Raw genomic sequence first — 12,345 nt, 5'->3', positions numbered from 1 at the left:
TTAGAGTGGTTCAGGCAAACTCAAATCCATTCCTGGCTTGCTCCAAAATCCGAATTCAAATTCCAGTTGAATCCAATTCAAGGTCCTCGCAAGGGAGACAAACCAGATCCAAGCTGACAAGATAAGTCATTTGCATCTCAACTTGAACTTGATCTGATGCTTGATCTTAGCCAAAAGGCCGAGAGTTGTACAAAATTATATCAGCGCATTGAGAATATTTAATTCAGTTTAAAGATCATGTGGCATTGGCTGCGTCCTCTCCTAATTCTCAGAACCTTCGCCTGGTTAATGTGTCTTTGTTTTATAAAGTTCCTTCTAATGTGATTTTAAGAAATAAAAATTAATGTTCACAATTATTTCTGACAAATTGGGAAGTTCTCATTGCAAAGTATCCTGTTGTTTGGAAATATTTTGCACGTTTGGTTGTATTTGTCTAGAAGCCTTTAGGGGAGGGCCTGTTTGATTTATACCATGGCAACTCACAAACTGAAAACAGAAGAGTGAACATCAGCGTAACTTGTGGGAAGTTAGCCCAAATTGTTGGGTTACAGGCCCCTGACGCCTTATAGATCATGATTGTATCCTCCTCTGGAGCTCATGGGGATAAATTGCAACTTGTTGCCTTTGGTGCACGCGCATGCCAACAGTTGCAATGCTGGTCCGGCTCTCTGTGGCAATCAACATCTCGGCATTTGCTGAGACCTCCCAACATCTCCATATTGGAGCCGCAAAATCTGAACCCCCTTGTTTTAGTTTGTTTCCATGCTGTAAGCAATACATAATTATGACTTGGGATAACATGCCGATTGGGTAATGGATTTTTTTTCTGACACTAGATAAAGAGTGCCATGGATTATGAGAGTTCTAACGTTGAGAAATTGGATCCTCGATACTTTGGTGAGTTGCTGGCTGAGCTGACATGCAAGACCTCTGACCTCCACAACATCCTGTTACAAAACATGCAGAAAATCAAGGGAAAGTAAGTATACATTCTGTTCGTTGTTCCTGATGTATGGGATTTGAGCTGAAGGATTTTGTATTTGTTTTGAAGTGTGCGAGAGCAATTGTTAACTATCAGGCTGCCCATTCAAAACAAAGCGACAGAAGCCCTACAATTTAGCACTGATTTATTTTGGTTCCTAGGTGATATTTATTCTGGGGATTGTCGGATTTGCACCATGTCATTGAACCTGTCAGCCACACACCTTTCCATCCAGGTGTTTGCGACCACATCAAACAGTTTCAGATTAATTGCTTGCTTTCAGATGTCTGGTCTGCCATCTGGTCTGAAGAAGGTAATGTTAGAGGATTACAGTCAGCATACATTTTATATTCGAACAGTGAGACCATTTCAAATGAAACAGAAGTTACATTTTTGAATCTGATTCTATTATCTTTAAGCGCTTAAAAGTACAAAATTTGGTTACGACGAGATGCAAACTCTTGCCAATCCTCCTGAATTCACCCTCTTTCAGGTAATTAATTTCCTAGTCCTAGTTTGAATTTTGATCAAATCTACAAAATTAAAATTTGAAGCGTAGGAGGAAGCCTCTTTGCCTCGAGCCATCCAAAACTAATCCTACTTCTTTATCCTGTCACTATGCTCCCGTATTGCTTCCAATATTCGTTCAGCTTTCCCTTAGGTCAAGCAATGTTCCCTGCTTTGCCGCTTCCTACAGTAAAAGATCTGTTGCTACACCTAGCCTGAGTAAAGGAATTTCTCCTAACCCTTCACCTTACTTTCTCAGTAAATATTTCATTATCTAGCGGGATGGATATCCTTTTCTGAGATGGACGTGCCAGCAATTGCATTGCAAAAGCAGCCAATCTAACATAACAAATAGCTGGAATTTTATCCGCACTCATAGTTGAGAACTGTGCTCCTTGTGACAGGTGATTTGATGTATAATTAACAGTTTGGCAATGGGTGTAACTTCCAACTTCATGGCGTGCCTCTCCCTACCGCTAGCATTCCCTCCCCATCCCCTTGCTCCATACCAACTCATGGCCCTGGCAATATCTCTGTCTTTTTCCCTATCTTCCCTATCACCCCCACCACCCCCCTGCCCCAAGGCCGCCACACCAGCCCCATCTCTTCATTCCTCTGTCCACATCTAAATTTAACCGCCACCTGTTGGGTTCAAGAATTCACTGACACCTCGTGTCTGGTACAAGAGTATGAGTTTATTACAGAAAGAATCACACAAACTCTACAGTGCAGAAGGAAGCCATTCAGCCTATTAAGCCTGCACCAGCCCTATCCCCACAACCGCACACATTTACCCCATTAATCCCTCGAATCTGTGCATCCCTGGACACTATGGGCAATTTATCATAGCCAATCAACCTAACCCGCACATCTTTGGACTGTGGAAGGAAACCGGAGCACCCGGAGGAAACCCATTTATTAGGAGTTCCTTATTCCTTGCGTGATGTTTACAGTCTTCTATTCTCTCTCTCACTTTATTTTATTATCATTTTATTTCAGAGAACACGTATTCCCATTCATTGGTTAATTAAACACATTTGCAGAGATAGCTGACACTAATTGGTTCTGACCTGTCATCATGCACTGTCCATGAGTTAGTCGTGTCCACTGAGGTTTGCTGATCATGAGCTGTGAATGTATGTAGAACATCTCAGCATGTTGTAACATTGTAACATGCCCTAGCACAAATAAAACTTGGAAACTCAGCATGATTTATCCTGTGAGAAAATGTTAGTACAAATACATTGTAGAAAATCTAATAAAAATTATAAAGAAAAAATAGCCTAGAACACTTGGCTTTCCATACACCCTCCACCACAGACCATGGCCATCCAACAGTACTTCATGCAGTTGGCCAGCTGCTCCTCCTGGATGGAGAAGATCCATGTGGTTGGTGCTCCACCCACCCATTGCTGCATGTGGTGTCCCAGGGTCCACAGTTGCTGGAGGCCTCTACCTTTCATTATCCATAAGCTGCTCCAGAGTTTCTTCCAGGTGACACCTGACATCTCCGTGTCACGTTGGACCATAGATTAGAGTAATATTGGTCCAACGCATGGTTAGACATGGGGCATGATTCCAATTGGGTCTTCATTTGCATCCCATGAATTGGATGCCAAGTGGTTTCAAGCGGCTTCAGCGGGAATGGTGACCCTGCCCCACGACAGGTGGGAGTGCTGAATTCTGCCATCATTTAATCCCAGCAGGAAATTGGTTTTTCCATTCATACTGCACTCCACAGTGAAGTTCTGTCCAATGTCTCAGTAAAATACACATCACCTGGAGCACATGCGATTCAAATTTAAAACCTTCCTGAAATGGCTGAAGCTATGCAGAGAACGTGCAGCACCTGGACATTTATTTACTGTACATGACCATTTGCAATGCAATGAATTTGTGGGGTTACATTTTTTGTCCCATCACATTCCAATACCTGATTTCCACAGCACAACTGTGTGTATGTTTTTTGTGCTTGGCTATTTTGAATTGTTGTTTGAATTTATCTTCAGTTGCTGTGACTTTGTGGGGTAGAATTGCATTGCAAGAATTCTGTTATATTCTCTGGATGGCCTAATTTTAGTTGTTGATAACTATCCTTGATCAATCAGCCACTATGACGTTAGATTACTCATCGCAACAAAAAGCTGCAGATTACATTAAATAGATTTCAGTTCTCACTGGTGTGGTGACCCTGCTTGTCCTGTTGGATGTTTGGCAACAATCGTCAGTCTCCTATGGTGTGAACCATAGGCAAAACGGATCTTTATATATTCCTTTGTGTTATTTTTAATATTCCTGATATGACAAAACTTCCTCAAAGTTCCGCATGGCAAAAATTTATAATGGACTAGCAGAAATTTAATTAATGTGAAGTGTAGGGATGGCGTAATGCCTGTTTATTTGGAACAGGAAGATCTTGGCTATTCATTATTTCAAATGGGAAGATCAAGACATTAGGGGATATTACTTGGTCAAAGTGTTTTGGCTTTGAATCTGCTCTAATAATGTCATAATGAATGTTAGCACTACAACCTTTCTACATCATACACCTGATTTAAGTTAGGATTGGGCTTAGAACTGGGGGGTTAGTGTTTGGTTAGAAGTCAGGATTATTGCTTTAGTTTGAGTTTAATATTCAGGTTAGGGTTTCAGAGATTTATTAGCATTGTACATTATATGATATCTTTATAATTACCTCTGCATTGCGTTCAGAAACTGTTTTTGCTGTTGATATTGCCACTAAATGCACATTTTGTTTTACGTATTTCCAAAGAGAAGATTAAGCTGTATGTATTGACGTAGCAAGCAAGGTTAAAGGGCAAAACTGAAGACAAAGGGTAAGGGGTTTTGCGTTCCCAATTTTGTGAGGTGGGATCAGCGATAGGAGCGGAAAGTCTCACGGGATGTCTGTATCGCGTTTCACGCTGACATAACAGCATGACGTGATTCTCCCCGTCCGTCGCTAGTGACATTGTGTGATTTCTGGCGTTCAAAGTCGGGGCATCTGTTTACATCTAATTATCAGGTCTTTATGCCTGAATCATCCCCATTGTCATAGAGTCCATTCACTTTGGCATGAGGACAGACCAGTGTGAATTATAACTGATCTTACAGGGCATGCAACTGGCGGGCAGACTTCCCAAAGTAGCCCAGCTGAATGCCTCACTCGGGAGGGGAATGCTCAGGCATTGCCAGGGGTGGGGGGAAGTTTCCTGGTTAAAAGTTATGTACTGGGGTTGCCTTTAAAAATGGTGCCCAGATCTTCAAAAAAATAAGTTGCTGGCAGTGCGAGCTCAATCAGAGCCAGCGTGACGTCATAGAATCTGCCTCTTCAAATTTTTTGCACTGTCTCCCGAATGATGCGGCGAAGAAAGCTTCTGTTGGTGCCAACGGCTTCAACACTGCTTTTCCCACCTGCCAGCGGCCTTTGTCGATATTCAGAGAAACTCCACTCAAAGATCCTGGTAATGGCTGAGGTGTGTGGGAAGGGCCTCTCTGAGGGAAAAACGAGAAACATATTAAATAAACAGTTAAAAGTTTCACAAATTGAGCGATGTCTCACACAATGGAGACCAACGTGGCTGGCAGTGTTCCTCTTGAGGAAATGGAGAAAATGCTCGACAGCACTACCTGTTGGCCAGAAGCAGGAACCTCATGCAGGTACAAAACAGTCCTTTTCCGATAGATTTCTCTGAAATCATGAGCTTGATGATTGTGGGGGTAAAGTGGAGAAGCATGGTGGTACAGGAAAGCCCTGGTCAGGCTGGGGACAGGGATGTCCTGCTGAACCTAATGCCAAGACCTCATGTACATTTTTCCACCTGTTTATCTCTTAGCAGCCGGGTTGATCGATGCCTTGACAGCAGCCAGGCAGAAAAATCAACAACAGGCTTCTGGCATTTGTGGGGAGGTGGGATGAGAGGTAGTTAATCACAGCAAAGGAGGGAAGCTGACAGCTGCAAGTGATCTCCTGCTCCTCTTGGCTCTCGAGGAGTAATGAAACGAGTGCATATCTACTGGAATCGGCAACCCCTCCTTCCATTTTATTGCTGTGTTTCCTGCTGAGCCCTAGGAAAACTCCTTTAAAATTAAATCACATGGGAGCATGATTTAAATATGCTGATGAAGTGTCAACAGCAAGCTACCCATGTGGCATGATACTTGCCTTAAATACAGCGCAAGTTACTGATGCATTCCCCATTTTAAAGCTTTTAGCACCTCCCTGTCTCTGGGAGTGGTAATGTCGAGGGCTTTGTACCAATTTGCTTTTTCTACAGCAGGGCTGGTCAAGATATAGATTCTTTGGATTGTGGGATCTTGAATCATTGGAATAAGGCTATGGCCACATGTTTGGAAAAGTGGTGCAAACTTTGCAATTGCATCTCTTTTTGGGTCAATGCTGACACCACATTTGTTTTTTAAAGCACAAAAAGGCTTACGAAGGGTAAGGTCAAGCAGACTGTCATTTTACATTTAAGTACAGTTAGGAAATGTTGGGAAGTAGCCAGTGGGCCAACCTCTTGTCCAGAGAAAATGTTATCACCGGGTGGGAAGGAGTAAACTGGCTCCCCTTCTATACAGCCCCCTTGGTTGGTCGCAAGAGCAATTTTAAAGTTTATTTTCCTTGTAAGTGGCTTTCCAAATCCAAATGTATCTAGTTATTAATAAGGATCCAGTCAAACCAGGTTTTCTTGGTTCCTGGTGGAGTCGGAGATAGTGAAGAGGATTGTCAGTGGATACAGCAAGATATAGACTGGTTGAAGACTTGAAATGACAGATGGAATTTAATCCAGACAAGTGTAGAGATAATGCGTTTTGGAAGGTCCAATGCTTGTAGTAATTATACAGTAAATGGTAGAACCCTCAGGAGTATTGACAGGCAGAGAGATGTGGGCATAAATGTCCATTAATCCCTGAAAGTGGAAACCCAGGTGAATAAGGTAATCAAGAAGGCATACGGCATGCTTGCCTTCATTAGCTAGGGCATTGAGTATAAAAATTGACAGGTCATAAGCTGCACAAACCTTAGTTAGGCCTCATTTAGAATATTATGTACAATTCTTGTCGCCACACTATCAGAAGGATGTGGATGCTTTGGAGAGGATACAGAAGAGATTTACCGGGATGTTGCCTGGTCTGAGGGGAGTATTAGCTACGAGGAGAGGTTGGATAAACTCAGTCTGTTCTCACTGGAATGATGGAAGTTGAGAGGTGATCTGATAGAGGTTTACAAGATTATGAGTGGCACGGACAGAGTGGATAGTCAGATGCTCTTTCCTAGGGTAGAAAAGTCAAGTACTAGGGGACATTGGTTTAAGATATGTGGGGAAAAGTTTAGAGGAGATGTGCGAGGCAAGTTTTTTTACACAGAGGATGGTGAATGTCTGGAACGCATTACCCAGGGAGGTGGTGGGAGCAGGTACAATAGTGGCATTTAAGGGACAGCTAGACAAATACATGAAGAGGATGGGAATGGAAGGATACAGACTCTGTAAGTACATATAGTTTTAGTTTATGCAGGCATTGTGATCGGTGCAGGCTTGGAGGGTCAAAGGGCCTGTTCCTGTGCTGTACTTTACATTGTTCTTTGCTCTTAAGAGGAAGAAAGAGTCAATCTATTAGTTACTAAACCTGCGAGAAATAATGAAAGAAATCTCACGTACACACTGCAGGCATGCACAGACGCAGGCATGCACAGACATGCAGGCATGCACATGCAGGCGCGCATGCACGCACACGTGTCAGAAATAAGAAAGTTAGAATCCAGTTAAATGAAAAGAATATATGATTAAGATCTTCACTTATCTTTGAGGTTAGATTGTTGAGCGTTGTGGACCTTTGAAGTTCATTGGGGTACAGTCACCCCTGTCAGTGCTGTGTGTAACTCTGGGTACAGCCTCCCCCTTTCGGTGCAACTCTGGGTACAGCCTCCCCCTTTCGGTGCAACTCTGGGTACAGTCTCCCCCTGTCGGTGCAACTCTGGGTACAGTCTCCCCCGTCGGTGCAACTCTGGGTACAGTCTCCCCCTTTCGGTGCAACTCTGGGTACAGTCTCCCCCTGTCGGTGCAACTCTGGGTACAGTCTCCCCCGTCGGTGCAACTCTGGGTACAGTCTCCCCCCGTCGGTGCAACTCTGGGTACAGTCTCCCCCTGTCGGTGCAACTCTGGGTACAGTCTCCCCCTGTCGGTGCAACTCTGGGTACTGTCTCCCCCTGTCGGTGCAACTCTGGGTACAGTCTCCCCCTGTCGGTGCAACTCTGGGTACAGTCTCCCCCTGTCGGTGCAACTCTGGGTACAGTCTCCCCCGTCGGTGCAACTCTGGGTACAGTCTCCCCCTGTCGGTGCAACTCTGGGTACAGTCTCCCCCTGTCGGTGCAACTCTGGGTACAGTCTCCCCCTGTCGGTGCAACTCTGGGTACAGTCTCCCCCTGTCGGTGCAACTCTGGGTACTGTCTCCCCCTGTCGGTGCAACTCTGGGTACTGTCTCCCCCTGTTGGTGCAACTCTGGGTACTGTCTCCCCCTGTCGGTGCAACTCTGGGTACTGTCTCCCCCTGTCGGTGCAACTCTGGGTACAGTCTCCCCTGTCGGTGCAACTCTGGGTACAGTCTCCCCCTGTCGGTGCAACTCTGGCTACAGTCTCCCCCTGTCGGTGGTGTGTATAACTCAGGGTGCAGTTTCCCTTTTAGTGCTTTCTAGAACACTCACCCTCTCAGTTTTCTGCGTTAATTGCAAAACAGCGTCTCAGTGACTACTCTCGATCTGCTTAGATAGTTTTCCATTTGTGCGACCGATCCGGTTCTACCAATAATTAATCCCTTTCTATAAATAAACATTGATTAACTCACAAATCGACCTGCATTTAATCTGTTACTTATTAAGTAGAGAAAGCATTGAAGCAACAACCCTGACATCCAGGCCATGCTGCTAAGTAAACAGATACCACTTTGTTAATGCAAACTAAATTAGTAACCAGTAACTGTTTCCGTATCCATGCAACGTGATTTATTCATGTAACTTTGTGCACTGCAGTTTTAAAGAAATTCATATTAATTATTTCTTTTGGCAGGCAAACAAGGTTGGAAATGAATATTGACCACAATGTAAGTACGGGAGTTTCTGATTGGAACCTAATATACATGCATAAAAATGTACTCTTGCCTTATTGATCTGACAAAGGGATTCTCTGTTCCTGAAGTGAAAAACAAGTAATACAACAAATAAATGTGAATGAGCAAATTTTACTGAGATAAAATGAGACTCATAGATTAATCCAGTGGTGCAAAATGATACCGTTTACCATTAGTTGGACATATTTAAATACAAGATAACTCTGGTACAAAATGAAAATATTCTAACTAAGAATGATGAAATAAACAGATAATTGATTAAAAGTTTCTGTTTTCCAAAATGGGCTGTTAGTTTATTTTTCTGATTGCTGAGAAGGATCTGGTATAAAGGAAAGTTCCTAACAGTAGAGGTCTATAAAAGTGTCATTGTTCTAGCACTTTGGCTCTATTGATGGAAGCATTTTAAACGTACTTTAATACTGGATCAACTGTGTATCATTTTAAACACTACCTTGAGAGGCATTCTTGATATGAAGCCAAAGAGTTTGATCACAACATAATTTATGGGTCACATTGTTGCCTTCACATATCATAATTTCTAAATCACAGCCGTGGCCTCCTTTTGCTAGTTATTTATTTAACATTGTCCTTTAACAATGGAAAATACATGTGGATTAAAAAAAATAGGCGCAATTGGAACGCTCCTTTAGAGTACCATTGAAATTAACTTTGTGTGTGCATTCAACCTACATTTTTAAAGATTGTCTTGCTTAACTGTAAAGGTAATCTGCTTGAGGGAACTTAGTTGAAAGATCAGCTCTGTGTGACTATGTGAAAATTAGAAATAGTTGAAACAGGATAGTGCAAGGTCGCGATGTGATCGGATCGCAACTCCTCAGATGATGAAGCAGCCCAAATCCACACACCGTAAAACCTAGACTATGTTCAGGCTTGGCTGATAATTGGCAAATTATATTTATGGCACACAAGTACTAGAGAATGACCATCTGCAATAACCATTCAAACTAGGGGCAGGAGTAGGCCACTAGACCTCAAAAGCTCTTTTTTTTCTAAAAGATCTCTGCAAAAGATTGGATTAGTTAGAATGCAAATAAGATTTGAAAATACGTCCAGCCTTGGAGACAAAATATGTTTCTTTTTCAGGATACCATTGAGAACATTGAAACATTGATACCAAAAGGACTGTCTGAATTGACAAAACAACACTTGCGCTACCTCTTGCAGGTAAAACTGATAAAAGTCATAATAACAGTTACAGAACTGTCAGTGAAAACCAGTTTGTTTTATGCAGTGGAATAATGTTGGAAGAATCATTACACTTGAAGGAAAAGCCTAGTGAACATAATAGCAGCCATTCTTTAAGCGAGGACTTTCCATTTCATTGTGATCTTTCGGCCATAGGTCTGGTATTTATTCAACAATTTCTCACAGTTTAATATGAGCACCACCCCATTGGAAAAAGGAAACAGCTATGGGATGTCAATGCTTCTTGTCTACTTCAAGCCAAGGTTTACTTAGCAGTGGCTCAAGAGTGAGTCATGGGGATCTCTATGAATTAGGTCAATGGTTGTCAAATTGTTCAACATTCCCCATTTCCTGCCCTGCCCCACAGACATAGACAGCAAAAGGAAAACAGTAGAATCCCTAGAATCCCTCCAGTGCAGAAGAAGGTCATTTGGCCCATCGGATCTGCACCAACTCTGCCTTATTAGAATGTCTCAGGAACATAATGTAATGGAAATAATTTATTGGGTTAAGTCAAAAGAGTAGGGAAGTTGAATGATATGCAAATAGCAGCCTATTTTTGAAAGTATATGGATTGTGGTAAAAGAAGGGTAGCAGACCCTTTGACAAAGGATTATCTGAACTCAAAACGTCAGCTGTTTTCTCCCCTTACAGATGCTGCCAGACGTGCTGAGATTTACCAGCATTTTCTCTGTTGGTTTCAGATTCCAGCATCCACAGTAATTAGCTTTTATCAAGGATAACAGATTATTCGTACAAGTTCAGTTAGGGTCATTAGTGCAAGTCATGGAAATTTCTGTTGTTTTTGGACCTAAGTGACTTCTTTCTGTCTGCATGATACCACATGGAGATAAAAAATACTACTTAGATTTATAACATTGGACACAAAATTAATATGGAAACAAGGGTATGGAATCTCCTTGTGGGGTGCAATCAAGATATTATATTACACCTGAGGTTGTGCTCGCACATGTACCCCTACTGGAGCTTAAAATGAATAGAACTAATTAGATCCTGTAGAAAAAGCACCAAACTCATGCTATGTATTTCTTCTTTAAGAATAAAAATTGATGTTTCAAGCAACATTCCCTCTCATTTTTATATTTTGACTGTGTGGGACAAATTGCTTAAGTACGTGACCACTTTAAGGTTTTTTGCACCAAGTGTATGTGTGGTAATTTAGAGGAGTTAACTTGTACGTGGCCTGTGTGGCTCATTGTGCACAATCACATAGCTTAAAGGAAACATTAATTTCAAACACATAACAATATAACATCATCATGAGAGCATACAATCACGGAGGCTTTTGAAGTTTAATGTGACTTCTGCTGATGACAGAAAAATACATTCAAAGCAGCAAGAACATAGTGCCAATCCCAGAGAATGCATTTTTAAAATTCACAGAAAGTTAGAAAAAAAGGCTTTTTTTCATACTGCACCAAGAATTCTGCACCACTTTGAACTTGCCTAATCATGGAATCCCTACAGTGTACAGGAGGCCATTTGGTCCATCAAGTCCACACCAACTCTTTGACAGAGTATCTTAGCCAGGCACTTTCCCCCATCCTATTCATGTCACCCCATGCATTTAACATAGCCAATCCACCTAACCTGTACACCTTTGGACTGTGGGAGGAAACCGGAGTACTCGGAGGAAACCCGTGCAGGAGAATGTGCAAACTCCACACAGAAAGTTACCCAAGGCTTGAATTAAACCTGGGTCCCTGGTGCTGTGAGGCAGCGGTGCTAAACCACTATGCCACCATGCTGCCTGGATTGAAATTTTCACGTGACTCCTTACAATGACTTCGCACCCAAGCTAAAAAGCTGAGATGCATTGGAGGAAGGAATCAATAGTTTGGTGTAAAAGTGAGGAGATGTGCGTACAACAATTACACCCTTAGTGTGTGCCTGAGTTTCCTCGATCTTTGCTTATGGCCAAATTGACATGTTTTGAGACACTAGTATCGATGAAAATCTTTCCTAATGTTTCTACGCTGACTTGTATAGGAAAGCACTTACTTCACAATGCCTGATAATCCTACACTTATATATGCACTGGAATGGGATAATTTCTGTAAACGAAAGTGCTCTTTGAGTACTTTCCCCTTCACCCCATCAGTTGGATTGTGTGACAAAATTCTTCGGAACTCCTGCCTGGTTGGACATCTTCACTTTTATTTAATTTTCTTCCTTCCAGCAACCCTCCCTCTTCCCAAGTGGCCTATCATTTCATATCATTCTTCTTTGAAAGTAGCTGTTCTGTTGGTACCAGAGACAAGACCTGTCACTAAGCAGCTGGGTCAGTCATGGATACTGGACAGAAGGCACCTGATCCAGCACTATCCAACCTGTAAATAAATTAACCAGCTGACTTAATTGATTCTTGACTATCTTACGAGAAATGATTGAAAAGATTCTGTGCCAATTTATCACAAGTTCAGAGAAAGTAATAACAAATCTCAAGTTGAAGTAATCCAGCGTGCCCCCTTTCTCTCTTCCCCCACCGCCATCCCCACCATG

General features: G+C 42.3%; 1 protein-coding gene across 1 annotated transcript in view; it reads left to right on the top strand.

Moving 5' to 3' along the window:
* The window catches only part of pof1b (POF1B actin binding protein), a 92,500-nt gene that overhangs the window by 54,161 nt on the left and 25,994 nt on the right, over positions 1-12,345 (top strand). Inside the window, exons 6-8 of the mRNA XM_080187707.1 lie at positions 837-979; positions 8,556-8,589; positions 9,721-9,801. Of these exons, the coding sequence (XP_080043833.1) occupies positions 837-979; positions 8,556-8,589; positions 9,721-9,801 (258 nt within the window). The remainder of the gene's footprint in view (positions 1-836; positions 980-8,555; positions 8,590-9,720; positions 9,802-12,345) is intronic.

Source organism: Carcharhinus amblyrhynchos, chromosome 4 (assembly GCF_965287045.1).
Source record: "Carcharhinus amblyrhynchos chromosome 4, sCarAmb.v2.hapA, whole genome shotgun sequence".
Classification (NCBI taxonomy): domain Eukaryota; kingdom Metazoa; phylum Chordata; class Chondrichthyes; order Carcharhiniformes; family Carcharhinidae; genus Carcharhinus; species Carcharhinus amblyrhynchos.
The sequence above is the reverse complement of the archived record's forward strand: the minus strand, read 5'-3'. Positions and strand labels throughout refer to the sequence as shown.